The sequence below is a fragment of the Octopus bimaculoides genome, chromosome 2 (genome assembly GCF_046866305.1).
Source record: "Octopus bimaculoides isolate indiv1 chromosome 2, ASM4686630v1, whole genome shotgun sequence".
NCBI classification, from domain to species: Eukaryota; Metazoa; Mollusca; class Cephalopoda; order Octopoda; family Octopodidae; genus Octopus; species Octopus bimaculoides.
In genome coordinates this window covers 131,152,022-131,174,296 of record NC_142929.1, presented here as the reverse complement: position 1 = coordinate 131,174,296, position 22,275 = coordinate 131,152,022, and the positions used below count along the sequence as shown (strand labels likewise).

At 35.7% G+C, this 22,275-nt stretch overlaps 1 protein-coding gene across 1 annotated transcript in view; it reads left to right on the top strand.

Annotated features, from left to right (window-relative positions):
- The window catches only part of LOC106875941 (ATP-binding cassette sub-family A member 2), a 146,709-nt gene that overhangs the window by 19,764 nt on the left and 104,670 nt on the right, over positions 1 to 22,275 (top strand). Inside the window, exon 2 of the mRNA XM_014924268.3 lies at positions 21,596 to 21,689. Coding sequence (XP_014779754.1) covers positions 21,596 to 21,689 — 94 coding nt within the window. The remainder of the gene's footprint in view (positions 1 to 21,595; positions 21,690 to 22,275) is intronic.

Below are 22,275 nucleotides of genomic sequence, written 5' to 3'. Positions count from 1 at the left end.
CCACAAAACCAGACCGTTAATTCTTATGTGTACTGTCATTAGCTGGCTAATTTGAACCCCAAAATCCAAGAATTGAGGCTGGAGATTGCCAACAGGAAAGGGGTCCAACAAGACGATGCCTAACCATGTCTTTAGTTACCCGAAGAAAGTTGATGAAATATTTAAATTGCCTGATAGATGGGCAAAGGTCATTAATAATAATGGAAATTATTTCATTGAATAAAATTTATTGAAAGGTCAATTATTTATATCCCTTTTTGTATATTGAAAAATGTTCAGAACTTTCAGCAATATCATACTTCAATTTCTCCCCCTTTTGTATTGTTCTTTCAAGCATTTCTGGCTGAGATAAAAAATTTCTTAATGTATTCATATTTGTTTTAGTTTTCTTGGAAAGTGATAAACTCTTTTTAAACTTGTGCTAGTCACCAAACCTGCTAATCTCTAGTATTTAAGTTTCCAAAATCCGGTCTATAGTCAAAGTATTTCTCAAATCTAGTCAACAGTAGATAATGATTATCTACAACAAATAATATAAACTTTATTTTATCATTTAAATTAGTGATGCTTTTAAATACCTTCTACTTAAAGAAGTGATTTTTATATATAATAAAAAGCAATAAATCTTATAATTACATAGTAGGTGAAACATGTGAAGTTCTACTCTGGTAAAAAGTTAACTGTAAAACAAAAAATTTCTTCCTTTTGCATTGAATCTTTTCTGAGTCTGTTGTAGAGTAATGTGGAGTAATGAACAAAGTTATTTGAGCAATGGAGAAATGCCTTGTATTTATTCTGAGTCTCAGTATTCTGAGCTCAAATCCTGTTGTTTAACTTTGCTCTGGATTCAATAAAATACCAGTCAAGTACAAGTCAATCTAATTGACTGAGTGCTCCCTTCCAAGTTTGTGGCTTTGAGGATCTTTGTTAGAAATTATCATGTTTTAACATTTGTGAGTTTTTATTTAGTGGCACTGGATGTTTTGTGCTATTTAGGTCTGGCTGTAGGCATTTTAAGTTCAAATCCAACTTTGATCTACATGGACAATAGATTTAGTCTGATGTTTAGTTTAGCATCATCATGTGGTCCTTTAGCAGAGTCTGCTCATTTGCAAGTATTTGGTCCAGCTCTTTGGTTTGAGGATCAGGAATGCTTTTGACTTCATCACTTGGTATGTTATCCTCCATGCAGTAAGGGAGAATGTTCTATAACTCTGTCACTTTGCTTGGCAAGTTTATTGGGAGCCCTCCTACCTCTCCTTTGGTGATTACCTCATCCCATCAGCCTTTGAAGTCGAACTGTGACCCACTTGGACCTCCTCTTTTTGCACTGTGTATTGATGATGTTACCAAGATAGGAGCTGATTTGGACTTGAATGTCTGGTATCTTGATGATGCTTGTTTGGGGATCCTTCCTCACAAGGTTCTTGCAACTGTGAGGATGCTGATTGAGGAACTTGTTCATAGGGGCCTTAGCATTAACAATTCCAAATGTGAGCTCCTCAACCATCCAGCAGACTGTAAAACTGTTTACAGACTCCTTCCCCACTATTGTGGTTTCTCATCCATAGTGCTCTCTTGGAGTCCCAATTACTGGCCTAGCTTTCAAGTCTATCTTTTGATCCAAAATGGCTAACATCGAGCAATTTTTAAAAAAGTCTTGAAGTAATTGAGCCCCACCAAGGTTTTTTTTTATACTTAGGAATTACTTGTTAATTCCTAAGTTTTTGTATTGTGTCAGTTAGTCCCTCTTATAGATTCTCGTCGTCTCTCCAGTGCTTTGGCAACCTAGTCTTTAGGAAACTTTAATGCTTGGTCAATGTCAGACTCTCTTAGTAGAGCTTGGGTGGGGGGATCTAGGTCTGTACAAGTGCTCGTCTCTGTCTCTTCCCTGTTTTCTTTCCTCCATTCATGCTTGCTCCCCTTTTGTAGGCAATATCCTGCCCACTCTAACATGGACTAGTTCCACTAACAGTGAAGTTCTTGTCTTTGTTGGCGGCTCACCTTACTGAGGTGTCAGGTGATGCCCATGAGGGTGCTTGGCTGTTCCAATTCCTTAGCCTCACCATTGCCCTGTAAATGCTGTGATGTGCAACCAATAGAAGCACTTGATGTTGCATTGATATTCTTTTTTTTCTTTTTTGTTTGTAAAACATATTCCTTTTCACTGAATTATTGCAAATTGTAAGAAACAATTTATTTTGATAAAATAATTGTTTTTGTATTTTCTATTGCCTTTTTTCCATTTTATTTCTTAATGATTATAATTTATTTCTTAATGATTATAGTTATTTACCCTCTACATTTTACTTAGAAACTTTGTATTTGTTGAGCACACAAAAACTATATCTGCAATAAATATATAATCCTTCCTGCCTCCCATCCAAGTCTTGGAAGCCATACAATGGATCGTAGATACATCTTCTGTTCAAGCAATAATTTCTTTTCAGCATTAAGTTACATTAATTTTAGGGAACAAAATAGGAATGATAACCACATCACAACTTTACATTGTAGATTTCTGAGATAGTAATAAAGCTTTAGATGTTATAAAGAATCAGTAGTTGTGACAGCCAGGTTTTTCAATACAATATAAAGAACTAATATATATTGTACATAAAACTGATGTGAAACTAATTCAGCAATGACAGATACCATTAAAAACATCATCATCACCATCATCATTTAATGTCCGCTTTCCATGCTGGCATGGGTTTGACGGTTTGACTGAGGACTAGCAAGCCAGAAGGCACCAGGCTCCAATCTGATCTGACAATATTTCTACAGCTGGATGCTCTTCCTAATGCCGACCACTCCGAGAGTGTAGTGGGTGCTTTTATGTGCCACTGGCACGAGGGCCAGTCAGGCGGTTCTGGCAACAACCACGCTCATTTTTTATGTGTTACCTGCATGGGAGCCAGTCTGGCGGCACTGGCAATGACCACATTCAAATGTTGTTTTTCATGTATCACCGGCACATGTACTGGCAACGATCATGCTCAAATGGTGCTTTTTATGTGTCACTGGCACGGGAGCCAATCCATGGCCCTGGCAACGATCACGCTCGGATGTGCTTTTAACATTCCACTGGCACGAGTGCCAATCAGGCAGTACCGTCATTGGCCACATCAGCGATTTTGATTTCACTTGCCTCAATAGGTCTTTGCAAACAAAGTTTATTGTCCAAAGAATGAGGGGTACTCATAAGTGGGCTGATTACACCCACTGGCATAGGCCACGGTCTATGGTCTCACTTGGCTTGTTGGGTCTTCTCAAGCACAGCATATCTCCAACTTTATTAATTTTTCAATTGACTCAACCTCTGTACTTGTTATACATACTGCAAATACCACCTCCCCCGCCTAGTGGAATTAAAACCAACTACAGCTTCTGTTTAAACTCAGAACCTATCTAGGAGAAACTAAATACTGAACATCAATGATACATTGATACATTTCTTAGGTGCAAAGACCAACACTCATAAAAGGAAATTGACCAACAATTGCCTTGATTTCTTTTTTAACATAGTTCTACATTATCTGTATCCCTTTTTGAAAGACCTGATTTGAGAGAGATTTGGTTACTTCTAGTATGCAGAATTATCACTTAGTGGTTTGTCTTGACAAGGACTGTTTTCATGAAGTATTGTTATTGTTCAGGAATTAATCTACATGTATTGCTAGTAACATTTTTAGATATAACAATAAAGTACAACTGCATGAGAATTTGAACTTGGAAGCCTCATGACTGAAATGGGATACTGTAAAACATCAAAACCTGCTCTGTACACACTTTACCACTCACACTGACATGGCTTATTTTTCATCTTGCTTTACTAGATAGTTTAATCTTGGGCTAAATTGACAGTACTTGTTAACCCCTTTTATCTAGTAATATTAATTCTTGCAGGTTTAATTGATCTGAGGAATAATGAAATCGTTACTTCAATTAAATATTTGCAGAAAGTAACCAGAAAATTAAAATGTATATGCTGAAACTAGTTCCACAGCTTATTGTTTGTATTTCATCTTCAGGTAACTTGTCGTGCTTGATCAATGACAATGTTGTGCTACATACCAGATGCCACTTTTCAGATGATGCAATATAAAGTTGAAGCTCCATGGATATTTACTATATACATTTCTTTCATACCTCCCCCCCCCCCATCCACCTTCCCATGTATCAGATGTAAAATAAAACTGCAATATTTACTGGCTTCATATGATATATCTAGTCAGGTAGCTTGTACACATTATGTAATATCAAGTCGTGTAGTATTTCTTTTGGTTAATACCAAAATTGAAAGGTTTATAGAGACGTTATTGCATCTGTGAACCTTCCAGTCTCAATTTTTATCTAATCACCCAGACACTACCTTTTATTTTGTATTTTTATTTGTGATTACATTTATATTTTTATATGAAATTCATAGCTGTTGGCTTGAATAGAAATAGACTTAGTCTAAAACTTGATGACCTACTTGTTTCAAACTATAGAGCACAGTAATGCAGACACGTTTTCTAAATGTCTGTACACAGACATCATGTACATGTAACTTATAAGGGAGTGGGACTGCTACATAATCATTTTATTTACTAAAAATAACAACCACATCACTTAAATCACGTTCTTCCATCTTTAAAGAAAGATGATGGATAATGTAGCCTAAGATTAAAGTATGAAAATATGGGATAGTCACTGCTTGAATGCTTTTGATCATTGATCCATTCAATCAAAGCTGACCGATGGCTAAATAGCATTTGATCTTAACTCTTAATATTAGATTTGTTCTCTCACAGATAGTAATCTTACAAACAACTTTTAACGGCATGTAACTTTATCTCCTTCAGGAGCTCCTATCTCAACATACCTGCACATATCAAGGAAACATTCTCTATTACAGCCTCCTTGTGAATTGACAACACACAGGCAAAGCTTCTCACACAATTTCTGTTCTTACAGTGACTCCATATGTAATTCATTTAAATGATCACACAACAGCTGTTTTGACAGTAAGCTTTTGCCAAGGTACTACGCTCTGTAGTCTGGTGATGGTTAAAAAAACTGTGTAGGAAAGAACAGAGCATTACTATCAATTAAGTAGTAACCACACTCACTATGAAGAAAGGAAATAGATAGGAACTCTAAGCACAGTGTAAACAATGAGTGCACAAAAGGCATAGGAGCATCTCAGAGTGGCTGATAGATAAGTTGATTGTATGTAATAGATGTACAGGTGTGGTGAGCTGTTAGAGTATTTGAAAAAGAAGCTTTTCTGAAGTACCTAGAAAGCTTGTAGAAATAGTTGATAGGTCTCTTACCTAATTGGTCTGATTAACAATGGAATTGGATGTTGTGAAAGCATAGTAGCAAAGTTAGGACTGTGAAAACCTCAGGAAATAAAAGGCTTCTCTCAAAGTGAAGGGTTGATTGTATTATGATTGTGCATGAAGCATTATATGTATACAAAGGCTGGAGTGAAATAAGGAGCATGAACAAAAGTGTGCAAGTGCTTTGAGAGAAGAAAAATTGTGTTAGTATGTGCTAGAATGAGGAAGTTCTAAGATGTAGTAATGAGCAGTGAGGTTTGATCTCAAGATGCTGAACCTCACAAAGATGGACTACAAGTGGCAAAATTTTGTATTGAAACAGACCTGTCCAATCAGTTCATGCTGAAATGGAAAAGCCTATATATATATATATATATATATATATATATATATATATATATATATACGAGAGAGAGCAAGCAATGAATACTCGGTGCATAACCTTTAATAACAATTAACGACTGAGTTTTTACATTGTTACTACAAATGTCATACTACGGTATTATTTAGAGTAATGAAGAGGTAAAATCTATGTTTGTTTGACATGCACATCACACACTTATAGACAATCATAATTTTATGTCTATTTTACCATACTGGCATGAACTGGGTTAACGTTTGTTGCTATCTAATATTTTTGTGCACATAGCAACAGAGAAAACAATATTGATGTATGTGTTATAAAGTGTAGTCTGGGTCAATTCATTGTGCTGCTTACTAGCACTCAAAAGGTTGCCCCAGGCAAGGAGACTTTTTGGAGTTATTGCCCTCACTCAGGTAGCTTGTGATGCAGTTTGTAGGGTTCATTAATTGTTTATATGGTTTGTTTTTATATAAATATATGTTGTTGGGAGATAATTGCTAACCAGATTTAATTTCTTTGGATCCACATGCAATTATGTAGGCCAATGTAAGATCCATAAGTCTGGATGAAGATGAGAACTTCTGGATGCAGATAAGTACTGTGTTGGTTGCTTCACACAGATTTCTACACTCAAATTTATCATTGAGATGTTGGCTTGAAGTATTAGGTTCCATAATAAATGAGCCATCTCTTCACATATTGTCTGATGCATGCAAGTATGGGAAAGTGAACATTAAATGATGGTACATCTTTAAAATGCTCTCTTTGCTGTGTGGTGCTTTCTTTATTCAGCTGAGAGTAAAACAACTGTTTGGACAACATGGTGTGTCATTTGCATGATATGGCAATCAATCAAAGCTGATGTCACATAAGCATGGTTTCAGTGCAGGAGATATTGGCTTGCTTGAACACACGGATATTATTCTATTTGTTCTGCCACTTAATATACATGATTTTCCAGACATATATGGTGTGATATTTCCTGGTTGAGATTTTTGCCTGTAACTTCTGGAAGTTTCAACACCATAGAACTGATTGGGTACAACACCACTACATATAGTATTGGTTTGCTTGTTTCTCATATCGTGATTTTCATTTAACCATCTTCTCAGGCAACTAAACATTGCATCAATACATTTTATCTGGTGTTGAACTTCCTCATCAATATCTGCATTTTGTGATAGACAACTATTCAGATACTGGAGGCACATTTTCCATCATCTGTCTATGTATCTAAATAGCTGGATTATTTCCTGTTTGTTGGTTGCTCATTGATGCAAGACCTTTGTTTTATGTTGAAACCTGTAGCCATGTTTTTATATGCTTTTACAACAATGTTAACTGTCTGTTGTTTTGCTGAAGCTGCATTATCTGTTGTATCATCTGTCTATTGAAGTTCAATTACTGATGTGGTCATGGTTTTTTTCTCTGACACAGTGTCTACTAGGGTTTTTTAAATTGTCATCTATGCAGTATGAAATCTGAATGCCAGGTGGGAGTTTACTTGTAATAACTTTAAACATAGCTAGTAGTAAGCAGCCATCGGTCTCGAGAGAGACCATGAATCTATACCTGAATAAATTGTCTCAGTTGCTGATGGAAGTGCAGTGTCAACTGTGTTTGTAGAGGCCCACACAGGAGTGGCAGTCATGCATACAGTGACTTCATTTGAAGGAGCTCTCTACTAGCGCTACTGATTTTTCCTTTTGTCAAGTGCGCTTTTCTTTGGTGGCAAGTTCCTGTTTCTCTTCCCTTCACTTTATCCCCTTTTGCAGTATTTGTCTCCATCATGGGTGATTATTTTCAACCTTCTCCTATCTCAGGACGTCCAGATCTATTGACTTCATATCTCATTTGAAGACATACTTGAAATGAAGATGAGGTCATCCTTATCCTCATGCACCAGTGGCCAATTTCCCATACAGGAGGTCTTTTGGGATCCTCCCATCCAACATGCAATGTACATGGCCGAGCCAGCACAGACAGCACTATTGGAGCAGGGTGAATATACTGGGTATCTTGGTGCAGTTGAGGACTTCAGTGTTGGCGATGCAGCCAGTCCACTTGATATCCAAGATGCATCTCAAATTACGAAGGTGGAAGATGTTGAGACATCACTCCTGTCTGGAGTAGAGGCTCCATGTCTCAGTAAAGTAATTTACTGAGGATCCATGCTTTATAGATTTTAACCTTGGTGTTTGCGGCCAGTTTTCTGTTTCCATAGACTCTCTTTGTGAGCCTGGCAAATGTGGAGGGTGCTCATCCAATTCACCTGCTGATCTCAGGGTCCAGGGAGAGATCATCAGAGATGGTAAAGCCAAAGTAAGTGAATTCATAGACTGCCTCCAGCTTGTAGTTGTTGATGGTGATGATGGGTGGGGTGCTTAATACCTTGGCACAGTATGTTGGTCTTCTTCAGACTCATAGTCAGGCTGAATTCCTGACAGGCCTTTGAGAGTTTGTCCTTGAGGTGCTGCATTTGCTCTTTAGAGTATGCTATCAGTGCTGTGTTGTCTGCAAACAGCATTTCTCTTATGAGTACCTTATAAACCCTGGATTTTGCTTTCAGCCTCAACAGACTAAACAGTTTACCATCTGATCTGGTGTGAAGGTAGACACCAGATGCATGTTTCAGCATGGATTTGAGTGGAGCTATTTTGTTCTGGGCTGAACCAATGGCTTTCTTGATACCCTCATTCTGTGAATGTTGCCCATGTCAAATGACAGTTGGATGTCTTAACATAGTTGTTACCAGTGGTCATTTACACAGCATCTCACTGTCTTCTGCCTGTTGTTCCTTGCTAATCTCATTACTTGCAACGTTGCCCTGGTGGGTTGGTGTTTGTGCTTCAGCAGGGCAGCATGCTTCTCCTCCGTGGGTCTATTGAGCTCTTTCACACTCACCTCAAACTAATCTTGTGTCATTTTCCTCCTCCTCCTCCCAAAGACCCTCAGTGCAGTGCTATGGATGATGTCCTTGAGAGAGTCCCATCTCTGCTGAATGTTGCCTCCCAATGGGTCTGCAAGGAGGGCATCTTCTATTGACTTGAGAAATGCATTTGTCTTAGTTGGCTGCTGGGTTGCAGTAGCATTGATATGCTGCTTGCCTGGAGGCTTAGTGCAGTGCATCGATTTTGGTTGGAGTTTGAGATTGCAGCAAACCAGAGAGTGGTCTGTGTCACAGTTAGCACTCTGAAAGGACAGAGTCAGGAGCACATTCCTCAGGTGGTTGTCTCTGTGATGATCAAATCTAGCTGGTGTCAGTGTTCTGAGTGAGGGTGACACCTGGAGCCCCTGTATTGAGCTTTGGCCTAGAAGTTGGTGTCGGTGACACATAGTCTATGGAGCATACAAAGCTCAAGCACTCTCATTGCTCATTTTCATTCAGGTTGTCAACCCCCATATCAAACCAGTGCTGATGAGGTTGACAGGCCCATAAAAAGTGTGCAACTGGAGTGAGAGTATCCACTGTAAACCATCACTGCTGAGTTCTACCAACTTCAGCAGAGAAGGGTCCAAAAATCTATGAGCCTCATTTCCTGAAGTGTTGCAATGTCCATTCAGAGATGTAGCAGTTGTTGATCACTGTCGTCTTATGTGTGTTGCTGATCTTTTGAAGATCTTCTAACAGACTAGTTGTCATGGTCCTTATGTTCCAACATCCAAGTCTGAATACTGGTTTCTTTTGTTGTTTGTTTTTCTTGGTGCAGTGTTTACAGCCCATGATTCAGGATATTAGTTTCCTTAAGCCACACACGCCTAGTGGAGCAGATGGGCTGTGACAGGACAGCACTTAACTGGCTGGGGGATGTCAAGCTTGAGGTGGGCAGTAGCTGTCCAGTGGAGCACAATGGCTTCTCCCTTCATCGAAAGTAGCCCCTGGGTGGGGGCCAGTATGACTTGGCTCCAGTAGGGCTGCAGGAGTTGCCAGAATGTTGTCTACTGCATGGAACTGTCTTAGGGACTCCAGCTCTGGATTTATCCTTAGGGTTTACTCCTGAGGTCTTTCCTGTAAGTGGGTATTGCTGCAAGGCAGTGTAATTATTAGCACCACTATAAGGGCTTAATAAGCAGTGCAGTTAATAAGAGTTGCTTATTTGAACTATTCATTGACTCTTCAGAGTTCATCTGCCCTTTGACATGCATTTAATCCTGCAGGGTGACCAAATAGCAAGAAAAACACCCTCCTCAAAAAACAAACTCTGTGGGGGTTGCTGGTATAGTTGCTGATGGCCCAACACTAGTGTTTCGGTTGATCTGGTGATGGCTAGGGGGTGAGTGCAAGGGGTTACAGGAAGAATGGGAGCAAGCTGGGACATATTGGGATCTAGGCAGTGAATTAACCAGCATGTTTTCTTCAAACAAGATCACACTAGAACCAGTTGTGTATGTGTGTGTGTGTGTGTGTGTGTGTGTGTGTGTGTGTGTGTGAATACATTACTAAAATTAGAAACAATGAATCTAACGGAGGGAAAGAGCAAGCTTTAGTTCTTGCTTCAAATTAATTCATTGTAGAAAACTAGCACTGCACTTTGGTGTTCATGTTGTGCGGAAGTTGTGATTGCGTCAAAGTTGGCTAGTAGCTTTCACAAAGCCTAATAATTTATGGAATCAAATACTTTGGAGAGGTAAATGAAAGTCCTGCACAACAGTTTGTTGTTCATAGCACTTCTCTTGTAGCTGGCAAGCACAGAAGATCATAACAGTATTGCCTGGGGAAGGTTGAAACCTTATAAAAGAACAAACAACTGTCAACAGCTGATGGATAGATAATTTCAAAAAGCTTAGTTGTGACTGTGCTGCCAACAGAAGATCTTCAGACATTTCATGTTAGCTAAATATATCTTGGTCATGAACAACTACACAATTATGCATTATTGACATTTTATGTATTTAAAAAAAATATAGCACATATCTATGATACAAATAATATTTTATGAATTAATTACAATTTCTATTATGAAGATGATTTGTTGTTAATCGTTTATCATTTAATCTAAGTTTAAGTGTAACCAGTGTCTCTTGCAAATAGCTCCTTTTGTACCTCATGTGTGTCTCTTCATAAATCTCATTACTATTTCTTCAGATGGACGAACTTGTTTTAAATGTAAAACTTATGATTCTAAATAATTTTTAAATTTTAGAATTCATATATAAAAACTGGTGATTGTTGACATTCTGCTGTAACCATTTCCCCAATGTCTGATCAAATAATGTCTGTGGCTCTTAAAAAACAATGCCCCCCCCCCCCCCCGCTTTTTTTGTCATTTGACGTCTTGAAATACATTTTGCAGCATAATCTCTTATGTATTTCATATCTTTAATACTATCCTCCTTTTCATGATTGTCTTCAGCTTCTGTTGAACATTTATACTCTGCCTTCAGGGTTTATTAAATGAAATATTCACTTACAAGCTTTCTTTGTTCTGCTATATTAGCTCTCAGAATATTCATGCTTGATAGAAATGTTCTGAGCTTTTCTTTCGTCAAAGAATCAACTGTTTCATCTATAACTACATGTTAGCAAAACCATTCTTCTATATTCAGGATAAAATTTAAAAAATATATTTTTGATATGAATTTTGACCAGTTAATATATAAAGAAAATATTTACCTTGTAGCCTACATAGTACAGAGACAGCATTAAAACTCTTTGAGTATATATATTTCCATGAACAATCATGGAGTGTAGGCATGGTTGTGTGACTGTTTGCTGTAAAACTATATAGCTTCAGGTTCAATCTCAATGCACATCCTTGTCTGTACCTTCTGTAATAGGCTCAGATCAGCCAAACCTTCATGTATGCAATTTAGCTGATGGAAACTGTCCAAAAGCTCCTCAGGTGAGCTGTTCCTGTTCTATAGTGGTAGATTTAGTTGGTTACCTGGTTTAACACTACCCTTAGGTGTTTCTAGTTGTGTCTATTCTAAAGCATGCATTCAGGCTAAATCTTTGGCCACAATAACTTTGTCACGAGTGATATGGATCCTGAAAGTAATGGTTACTACTCTTCCTTCTCTGACTAAACCATGAAACTATGAATGTATGTACACACATATGATAGAAACTTTTGCGTCCAAAATAGGTGACATGAATAGGACATGCAACAGCACAAAACAGGTCACAAATCATTTCTCTTTCATTAGCTGTTGATGGACACTCCATGATTTTGGCATGTTTGACAACAGAATTGTTTGAATGTATCAATAGATTTAAAGAAAACAGTACTTTAGAGTGGTGTATGAAGAAGTGACTTATAATATGATATTTCCAGCATGGAGAATAGATGTAAAATAATGATGTATATTAGATATGGAATTTTGCAAGTTTGTAACCAGATCTGCTATGTCATACCTAATTTGCATTGGTCTTAGAAAAGATAACACTGCATTGATTTTTGGACTGGATTGGGGAGCATAGCATGCTCTAAATGTTTCATCAAGGATATAATGAGAAAGGACTCAGCAAACAGTAAAACAAAATAGTTGCTGTGTGGTTTGAGTAGTTATGTTACAGCCTCACTAGGTTTGGTGTAGTGGTTGATGGAGAGGAAAACAGTGTTAGTCAATGGGATCTGGAAATACCCTGGTAACATCAATGCTAATTGGCATCATTGGAGAGTGTGATACTGTTGGGAGGTGAGGAAACTATTGTGATTTTCATCTGATAATGTGATAAAGGTAATGTTGTACAGTATGTAGTGTATGTGTGTGTAGTCATAAGAGCATTGGATAGGAATGCTTTGCTGTTCCAGCTCTCTGTGTTCTTGCTTCAAATCCCATTTAGGCCAACTTTACTTTTCATAATTTTGGGATTGATGAAAAAAAAAAGGTTCCAATCCAGACTGGTGGAGTTGTAGAACTGTTTAGGGGGTCAGGCAAAAATGCCTTGCAGCATTTGTTCTAGTTCTTTGCATTCTGACAACATCAATACTGACACCAAGCTGTGTCGGTCTAAGTTGGCATCTTTCCCTTGATACCATGGAGAGGAGAGAGTTGCATGCATGAGCAACTGTTAGTCTCCTTTGAAAAATGTTGCCCAGACTTGTGCATGCATGTGCAAGAATTGTTTTTAAATGAATTTCAGTTAAAAGAACCAAGGGATGTGAGATCAATTTTATATCTTTAAACTATACCGTTATTAAATAGATAAAATGTTACAGTTTTGGTTGAAATATTTTAGTTTCATAACATTAGGGCTGACAGCCAATGGTGTTCTTTAACAAAACATATCTATAGAGATTCAGTGTAATCTTATACACCATGATTTCAAATCAATAAAATGTATGTGTGCAAAACCCCATCACTAAAAGTTATTTGAAATATGCAATGCAGTGGTATTCAATTAAAAAAAAAACAAAAAACGTTTTGATTTATTAATATGTGAGTAATATTCAAAGAAATTACAAGCAATGTAATAATAGCAAAAATATATATGTAGATAAACATTGAATCTATAGGAAATCTATTTATTGATAGATGTTGTGAAACTAAGATGGATATTCAAGGATATTGGTTTTGAAAAACTGCTTATGACTTTTGTTTAGGGGTAAATATGAAAATTTTAGAAATAAAAATAAACAAAAGAAAAAGTGGTTACAAACTATATGGATAGATTTAAAAGGGACATGGCACTAGGTGTTCAGGCAAATAGGATTTTAGATCTATAAATTGATAAATCTGCTAATCTTGAAGTAATAGTGTTTAGAAAACATAATTTTTGGAATATATATTTGTGTTTCTCTGGTGATGATTGATGAAAACAATGACTTTGCTCATGTGGTTGAGTTTATGTCTTAAGATGGCTCATAAAACCAATTCTGGCATGGAAAAACAGACATATGTAGTCTATGATAAGGCTTTGCAATGCTCACATTTGATTTCTGCTGCCAGAATATGTTTCTTGTGAGGATTTTTCAATCTTGATGATGAGAGTTTCCTATACATACTCTTCCTGAGATTCATGCCAAACCCAGATTTTCAATGTTACTTAGTGCCAGTGTTCATGGTTTTTAATGTTACTTTCATTGATTATTATATATGCATGTCTATGTGATTACGTTCACTTCTCAACCATGTGGTTTCAGGTTCAGTCCTACTATTTGACACCTACTATAGCCCCAGATCAACCAAAGCCTTGCAAGTAGATTTGGTAATCAGAGACTGAACAAAGCCTGCTGTAAATCTGTAAATATGTATGCAAGTGTGTATGCATGTGTTTGTCTGTTTCTTTACATTTGTAATTTAGAGTAAATTTGCAAGTTACAAGCAGTGCTGTCATTTTTCCTGTCAACAAATCCTGTACCTTTTGAAGACCTGTGAAATAGATCTCTTACTTGAAAATAATAGTTAGCAACAGGAAGGGCATCCAGTTGTAATGCTACAATAATATTCATCTAATCATTTGAAAGCTGAACATGCAAATGAAGTGAATACAATATATAAACAACTGTAGTACACTAGATGCAAAAAAAAAGAAAAAATTATTGAAATTGTCTCTTAATTTTTATATAAAGAAGCAATTATAGTTAAGTGTATCGTGATGGCAATGTGTCTCTTAAAATAACACTGTTACTTGGTTGTATCAAATTAATAAAGTGTATGTTTGTGTATAAAATACTTGAGAATAAATTAAGGAATATTTAGATAGAATTATAAAGCCAAATAGACATTACAAAAAAAAAAAAAATACCTGTTAAAAGAAAATTGTCTGGTAATGAATACTTTCTGATGAAAACTACATAATGAAAGATTATAACAGCAAAAAAGAAAGAAAGAAAAAGGATTAAAATAAAGAAAAATGGTTATAGTTGGTAAAATGGTGTATCATTAACTTTATACTAGGTTACACAAAAAAAAAAAAAAAAATATGGAGGAAACCATGGAATAAAATGGGATAATTTTAGGTATGAAACTAAATCAAAAATTCAAGGTAGTTGAAAATCAATTGTGGATGAAAATTAAGTACAGTAACTAAAAGTTAGTGAATCATCATCATCATCGTTTAACGTCTATTTTCCATGCTAGCATGGGTTGGATGGTTCGACTGGGGTCTTGCGAACCAGATGGCAACAGGTTCCAGTTTGATCTGGCAGTGTTTCTACAGCTGGATGCCCTTCTTAATGCCAATCACTCTGTGAGTGTAGTGGGTGATTTTTACGGGCCAGAGGAGGCTGGCAATGGCCACGATCGGTTGGTACTTTTTACATGCCACCAGCATGGGTATCACAGCTAAATTTCCATATGATTTTCATTTTGATGTTGATGTACTTGACTCAGTAGGTCTCCTCAAGCACAGCAGGTTGCCCTACGATCCAAGGTACTTTTGAATGAGCTGAGGAGGGTTAAGAATTGTATTTAAGTTTAAACAGTTAAATTAATGAAGTAAAAGGTGAAGCTTTATTATCATTAAAATTTTGGAGTTATAGGTTACTGCTGTATGATATTACACAATAGATAAGTTATGATTAAAATTCAGCAATGACTGTATGTAATAATGCATTGTTACTTTATGTAACTTTGTTAAAATTATTTACTATCCTCTTCAGAGGAGAAATGCAATAAAAATGGAATAAAATGTAAGTTTATTGAAAATATTTAATATACTAGAAAAAAGTGTGAAGATTTAGTAAACTACCTATTTAGAAATATAAAAATTTTAAAGTATTTTAAGGATCTAAAGACCCTGTGTCTATGAGGATGAGCTTGAGTGATTGTTACAGAATAGATTAGATAATAGAATTTTCTATGAATCAGAAGTGTAAAGCAGATATGGCCTTTTGTTTCTTTAGGATTTTGCGAAAGATAGAATTTTATGTTGGTAGACCTTAGATTAAATATGGCCTGAAAGAAAAGTATTGGCTTTCTTGTACTGATTTCTAAATGTGTGTGTTTCGATAAAATCTTTAAAGATTTTTTTTTTTCTAATGATTTGGCTGTTGAACCTGTATATGAGATTGGGGTCAAGTTGTTGACTGTAGCACCTACTGTGGTTCTTCATTTTGCAACCTGCAGTGGTCTTTTGTCTCACCACTCATCATAGTAATTTGCTACCTAGACTATAGAGAAACTAGCCATTTCAGTGTATATCCTATAAAATAGACTGGGTACATTTTAGGCACCAGAAGTTTCCTGCAGTTGAATTCTCTACCCTATTATTAGTACTACTTATTCATTCATTGACCTCTTAGATGAGTAGCTTACAATGTAATATGCAAAGCCCATGTCTTCATATATATATATGCACATGCATATTTTCTTCTTTATTTAAAAGCCATTCTTCTAAGGAGTAGAGATTTTTTTGGATTTGGTCTGTGCCTTTTTATTGCTGTTACCTTTTCCATTTTTCTTTAAGAATGTGGATAGGTGTATAACACATTCTTTTTCCAGTGATTAAGTGGGAGAATAATTTTCTTTATCCATGTATTAATATGAGGGTCCCTGTTTGTATGTATCTAACACTAAATGTTTTTTTTTTTATTAATATAGATAGTATAGTTGCTATATTTCATTAATATATTCTGGTCTGTCAGCTGAAATTCATTTCTAACTGGGATCCCTTCATTTTTTTTTCTTTCAAATGGAATTTATAATGTAAGTTGAAACTCTAATTCTTCCTTGAGGCTTGCATAACAAGGTTGTTGCTCTTGTTGCTACTGTCAGTTTAGATTTACAATTGGCAGCAATGAAGTCGTAAGCACTAATGCTAAAATTTGTAACATATTTACTTCAAACAACATATGGTATCAGCACAAACCAAAGAAAGCGGAATAGATTGAAAAAATGCACATGACTAATACACATATATACTAGAATAAAAGAAAACAAAATTAGATTCAGCATTATTTAGTTAATATTTAGAACTACATATAAAAGAAAATAGCATATGTATACACACACATACTTACGCATACTTATGTGTGTGTATGTGTATATATACTGGTCTTAAAAAACTTATTTACTTCAAGGAAATAAGTTTGCATTTAAGTCTTTTATTCATGAAGTTCTTTGTGCTACAAAACTGTTGCTACCAAAGAAGTAATGCTATAGGTAATGCCAACTTCATGCCAAAATTTATTGATTATTGAGTAAGTTATTCAGCATTCTGTTTCACTCATAGATCATTTATAACAGATCAATGAATAGTTTTTCCCTCTGTACTCATTCAAAGCTACATGGGTGGAATGAAAGTAGGTCAGCAAAAATTAAGCTTCAAACTTAATATTCAACTTTTTTTTTCCTCATTTACAGTACAAATGTTAAACCATATTTGTAAGAATTTTGGCAACGTGCTTTCTGTGTTTAACTGAATGTTATGAATTAATTTAGTAATTGTTTTTTATGTTCACAGAGGAAATATGTTACTCAAAACTTGTTGAAACCTTGATGCTTCATGTGTCTGGGTTATAGTAGTTTAGTGTTTGGCTTTGTGTGTGTGTGTGTGTGTGTGTGCACACGCACACACACACACACACACACACACACACACACACACACACACACACACACACACACACACACACACACACACACACACACACACACACGGTATAATGGTATAGTGTGAGATGATCTTAGGAGTAAAATATAGGGAATTTAACTAGGTGGAGCCTAAAAGAAACTCAGTGAGAATGGTAACAAGAAGTTAGGTTCTAACTATTCTAACTAAAATTTAACATCAGCTAGATTTTAGTTGGGATAAGGAAATAATTTGGTAAGCTTTGTATCCACTGTTATAGTATGAGGCAGTTATAAAATCTGACAACAAACTGTTTGTTGATCAGACAGATGGTCTCCTTCTGAAGGTAGTCAAGAAGCCAATGATCAATATCTTTAGTTTTCTGAAGATATTGAGAAGATTTATTACCTTGAAACTGTATTTATAGTTTTATAAACACCATGCTACTACAGTTTTTATTAGTTCAAATTTATAGTAAATCACTAAGTATCAAGAGTTCTAACATCTATTCTTTTTTCACAAATCATTTAGGTTAGTAGTTCTGAAATTAATTCATATTATTTGCTACAACTTATTTTCTTTTTAACCTATAGTCACAATTGATTTTATTTTTATTTAAACAGTTGTGAGCTGAAAATCTCTTAAATATATTTTTTATTGAACCTGCTAAATATACATTTTTATTCAGTGTAAGTGAATGACCAATGAGTCAATAATTGAGCAATATTCTATCAATAGGAAAACAAATTTCATTTTCTGGTTAGAAAACCTGTTTGTACTTTCATAAGTAATATATTTTGTTAAGAAAAATCTTAGGAAGGTGTCAAGTGTAATAATTAAAAAAAAAAAATTAATTGAACTGACCACTTGAATATCATTTTTATTAAATTAAGATGCTTTGTGATGCACATAAAGTTATAAGTCAAGCCTTTATTTTTCTTTTTAGATATTTTTAAAGTAGTGGAGTACCTATAATTTTGAATTGTACCATTTGCCAGAAAATATTCACTTTAAGTAAATTTATTTAATAACTTACTAGCGTTTTGATGAATTTTCCAAACAGCTTAATCCAACTGCTAGACTTCAGCACAGGCCAATATTTTTGGCACCTGTAAACCTAAAACATCAATATAGAATAACAATTATTACATTTTGGACCTTCTGAGTTTTATGTTCTTTCTGCCTAATTAACATTTGGCAACTTGATGCTTGATTATCCTGATGGCTTCTATTTACAGTTCTGGCTTAACAAACATCTAGTTGCATGCTTGGTTTGTATTAGAAAAGTTTCATTTGTATATGTGAATATTAAATACTATATATATATATATATATATATATAAAATATATTTTTAAACCATAAAAATAAGAATACTAATCTTTATCTTAATAGTGTAAATAACAATGAATGACTTCGATTCATGGTCAGATGTATTCAGTGACTCTTTGACTGATTTCAGGATAGAAGGAATCAAGGGTTTTTGATATTCTTTTCATAATTGTTTAGTGACATAAGTCAGGTGAAAAGAAGAAAGACTTGGAATGGGATCTGAAATCAGACTTGGCAGTTGGAAGCTTGCTTCTTAGTTTTTCCAGTTTGAATGTTAATTTAATAGTAATTTCGCTTCTTAATGGTTTCAGTTATTGGACTGCAGCTATCCAATCTGTCTGTTGGCTAAGTAACATTTTGTTGCAAAAAAGAAGCAACTTGCTGCACCATTTTACACCAGCATTCACACAACACCCACCAAAACCCACACATTAAAGTCTCCCCAGACAATTTCACTCTACCAAATTTCATTTAGGAAAAACTTTAGTCAGTTGGAAAATACAACCAAATCACTTGTCCAAACCTAAAATCACATGAATACAAAGTGAGTTTGAGACCCTTGTTAGAATAATGAAAAAAATTTGGATTGATAATACAAGCAAGTGGAGTTTAAGGCTCAGGTTGATGCCTGCTAAAGCAATATTTTAATTATTTTAGTCTTTGAATTCTTCACAACGTGACTTTCACAGGTCCTTTGGGATAGGAGAAATTGGTGCTGTTGGCATTAAATTTGAACATCTTTAAGTAAAAAAGCAGCAGGAAAAATATTGACAGAAAGCGTGATACTCAGAACGTATTGGGTAGAGTGACTTGTGTGAAGTCTGGGATTGGAGTAGTGGTACAGGGAAGTGATGAATAGATTGGGGGAAAGTTGGTAATGCTGCTATCAGATCTAAGGAGTTGAAGCTGTTTTAGTCACAGTAGAATTCATAAAAGAGAGCACATATGCATTAGAGTGGATGTTAGAAATGCTAGCAAGTAATCCATTAAAATATATAGGAAAAGGAGTATGATATAATTGAATCTTAGGAGTATATCATTTGATTGTGTGGTTCAGAGAGATCCTCATCAGGACATGTTGTGACAATGCAGTCTGATATAAATTCTGGTCAAAAGTCTGGTCCAGGAGATAACTTTGTTGGATTGAAGCAACAGGTATCTTTGTGCTTGGATTATATGTACACATTGTGGTGAAATTAGTGGTGTAGGAAAGGTGTGCCAAGTGTATGTAGTGTGGAATTGGTTACAAAGTGGTCAGCAAATGTGGACATTTTTTTCATGGGAGAACTGCTTATGGAGCCATCATAATTGGTGAATAAGAATATTCTGTGGTGTTTGAATGTTTTGGCTATGGATTAAAAGGACTGACTGTAGTTTTTGATGGTGGTGTACAAAAGTATATTTTTTGGATGGTGTCCTTGCAGATGTGGTTGTGGCTAAATACCTTCAGTTAACAAAGGTTAGTGAATTGTTTCCAGTAATTGTAGGCCATTTATTTAACATGTACTGCTATGCATCTGTTGTGAACCACTGGAAAAATATGGGGTTGTGTAAAAAATGTGAAGACTTGCTTAAATGGATGATTTCAGTCAGTTGCTTAGCTATCTCAGACAAGTTGGTAACGATGCAAAGCTGATGCCAATGATTAACATAAAATTGCCATGGCTTAAACCAGTTAGCTGGTGTGAAATGCCATTGAATTTGGAAGATGGAAGAGCATTGTGTAGTATAGGGCTTTCCTATAAGTAGGTTATCTCCCTTGGCTAGGCGGCGCTCCATGTAGATAATTAAACTTCCGGAGGCTACCCACGCCATTGTTATTGTTTTACGTCTTATCATGGATATAAAGCAGCTTGATGATTCAGCTATCGAAGTACTTACTGTGCCTGAGTTAAAGAGATATTTAAGATTATATGGACAGTATGTTACTGGAAGAAAGGCGGACTTGATTGAAAGGTTGAAAGGTATAAAAATTCTGTTGATATGTCAACAAAGTAAATTCATCGGACGATAAGTCTGAAGTATCGGACGATACTTCAGACAGGAATAAGCAGAAGCTTATATCTCCTCTCGGTGAAGTATTGCCTGATCTAAAGATCTTTGTAAGTTGCCGAATTTCACAGATAATGATATAATTACTTCGTGCTACGGATGAAAGCAAAGCAACAGTTAAGGAGTGGCATATTTTACCACAACAGACACGTACACAGCATCGAATACCACGATGTGAGTGAAAGCTGCTCTCACTGTATTGTCCGGTGTCTGGTAATCCCTTCGATACCGACATCAAACCAAAAAAAGAATCCTGACCACAGAGTGTGGCTAATTATATCAAATGTCACTGGCAATGTGCATTAAGCTGATTGCAACTGTTAAAGCAAATCACTGAGCATGCGTACATGTCATACGGGAGAGTTCCAATCAGGGGTGGATAACACCTTATAGGAAAGCCCTATATGGATGTGTGGTTGGTATCCATATAGACATTGGTCAGATGATCCAATAGGTGCAGAGTATGTTAATTTGGTAAATTCTCAGTGGAGCATCTGTATAAATTTAGAAGAAAAGATTTGTTTTGTTCAATGTTGGTTTCCTATCATGTGTGTTCATAGTTCAAAAAGTGCTTAGAAAACTTATATAAAACACCTATAACAACTTAACTACCAAGGTTGTCAATCTTACAGCTTAATATACTGGAAGTTATCATTCTTACACTTTAGGATACTAAACATCAAACAAATTCTCAATGCATAAGGATATAATTTTGTACAAATTATATATTTTAGTTTTGTATATTTTGAACAATGCTCTGTAATAGTTAAGGTTGTTATTTAAAAAGGTCTTTGTTCTTTGCTTTGTCTGAATTGGTTTTAAGTATTTCCTATTTCTAAACAAGTAGAACTAATTCCCATTCCAAGTTGCTCCCTTCTTAAAGGACACAACAATATAGGCAGCTGACACTCTGAGCCAATTATTTCTTTTTTTCTGCTAATCAGTAAAATATTATACAAATAAATAAATAGATAAATAAATAAATAAAAATAATGTTGATCTCTTTGTGAGTTCTTTTTTTTTTCCCAGTATTAATTTTAGTATATGTTTTTAAATTTCAGTTGGTTCTGCTGTTTGAACAATTTATTCCTTTAGTGTTGTTTGTCATCTTGATCTTAATTCGAAGAAAACAACCAGCTCATCCATGGAAAGCAAGTAAGTTGCATTAATTTTTTTATAACCACGGCCTATGCCAGTGCAGCATAGTCAGCTCAAATAAGAGCACCCCCTTCAATCATTGGGCAATACACTGCACTTGTGAAGACCTGTTGAGGCAAGTGAAGTCGTTTTCATGGCCGATGGCAGTACCACCTGATTGGCACCCATGCCAGTGGCATGTAAAAAGCACCATTTGAGCGTGGTTGATGCCAGTACCACCCGACTGGCCTTCGTGCTGGTGGCACGTAAAAAGCACCCACTACACTCTTGGAGTGGTTGGTGTTAGGAAGGGCATCCAGCTGGAGAAACATTGCCACATCGGATTGGAGCTTGGTGCAGCCTTCTGGTTTGCCAGCCCTCAGTCAAACCATCCAACCCATGCCAGCATGGAAAAAGGATGTTAAATGATGATGATGATGATAAAAATTATCATTAAACAAGAATAATTCATATAAAATGTGAAGATATATATGGATTTTAGTTACAAACTTGAATATATTTAACTTGAAAAAAAAAAAAAAAAAAGAAGAAAATGGGGATGGGCATTGTGTTGCAAAAAGAAAAATTGCATTGTAAAAAGAAA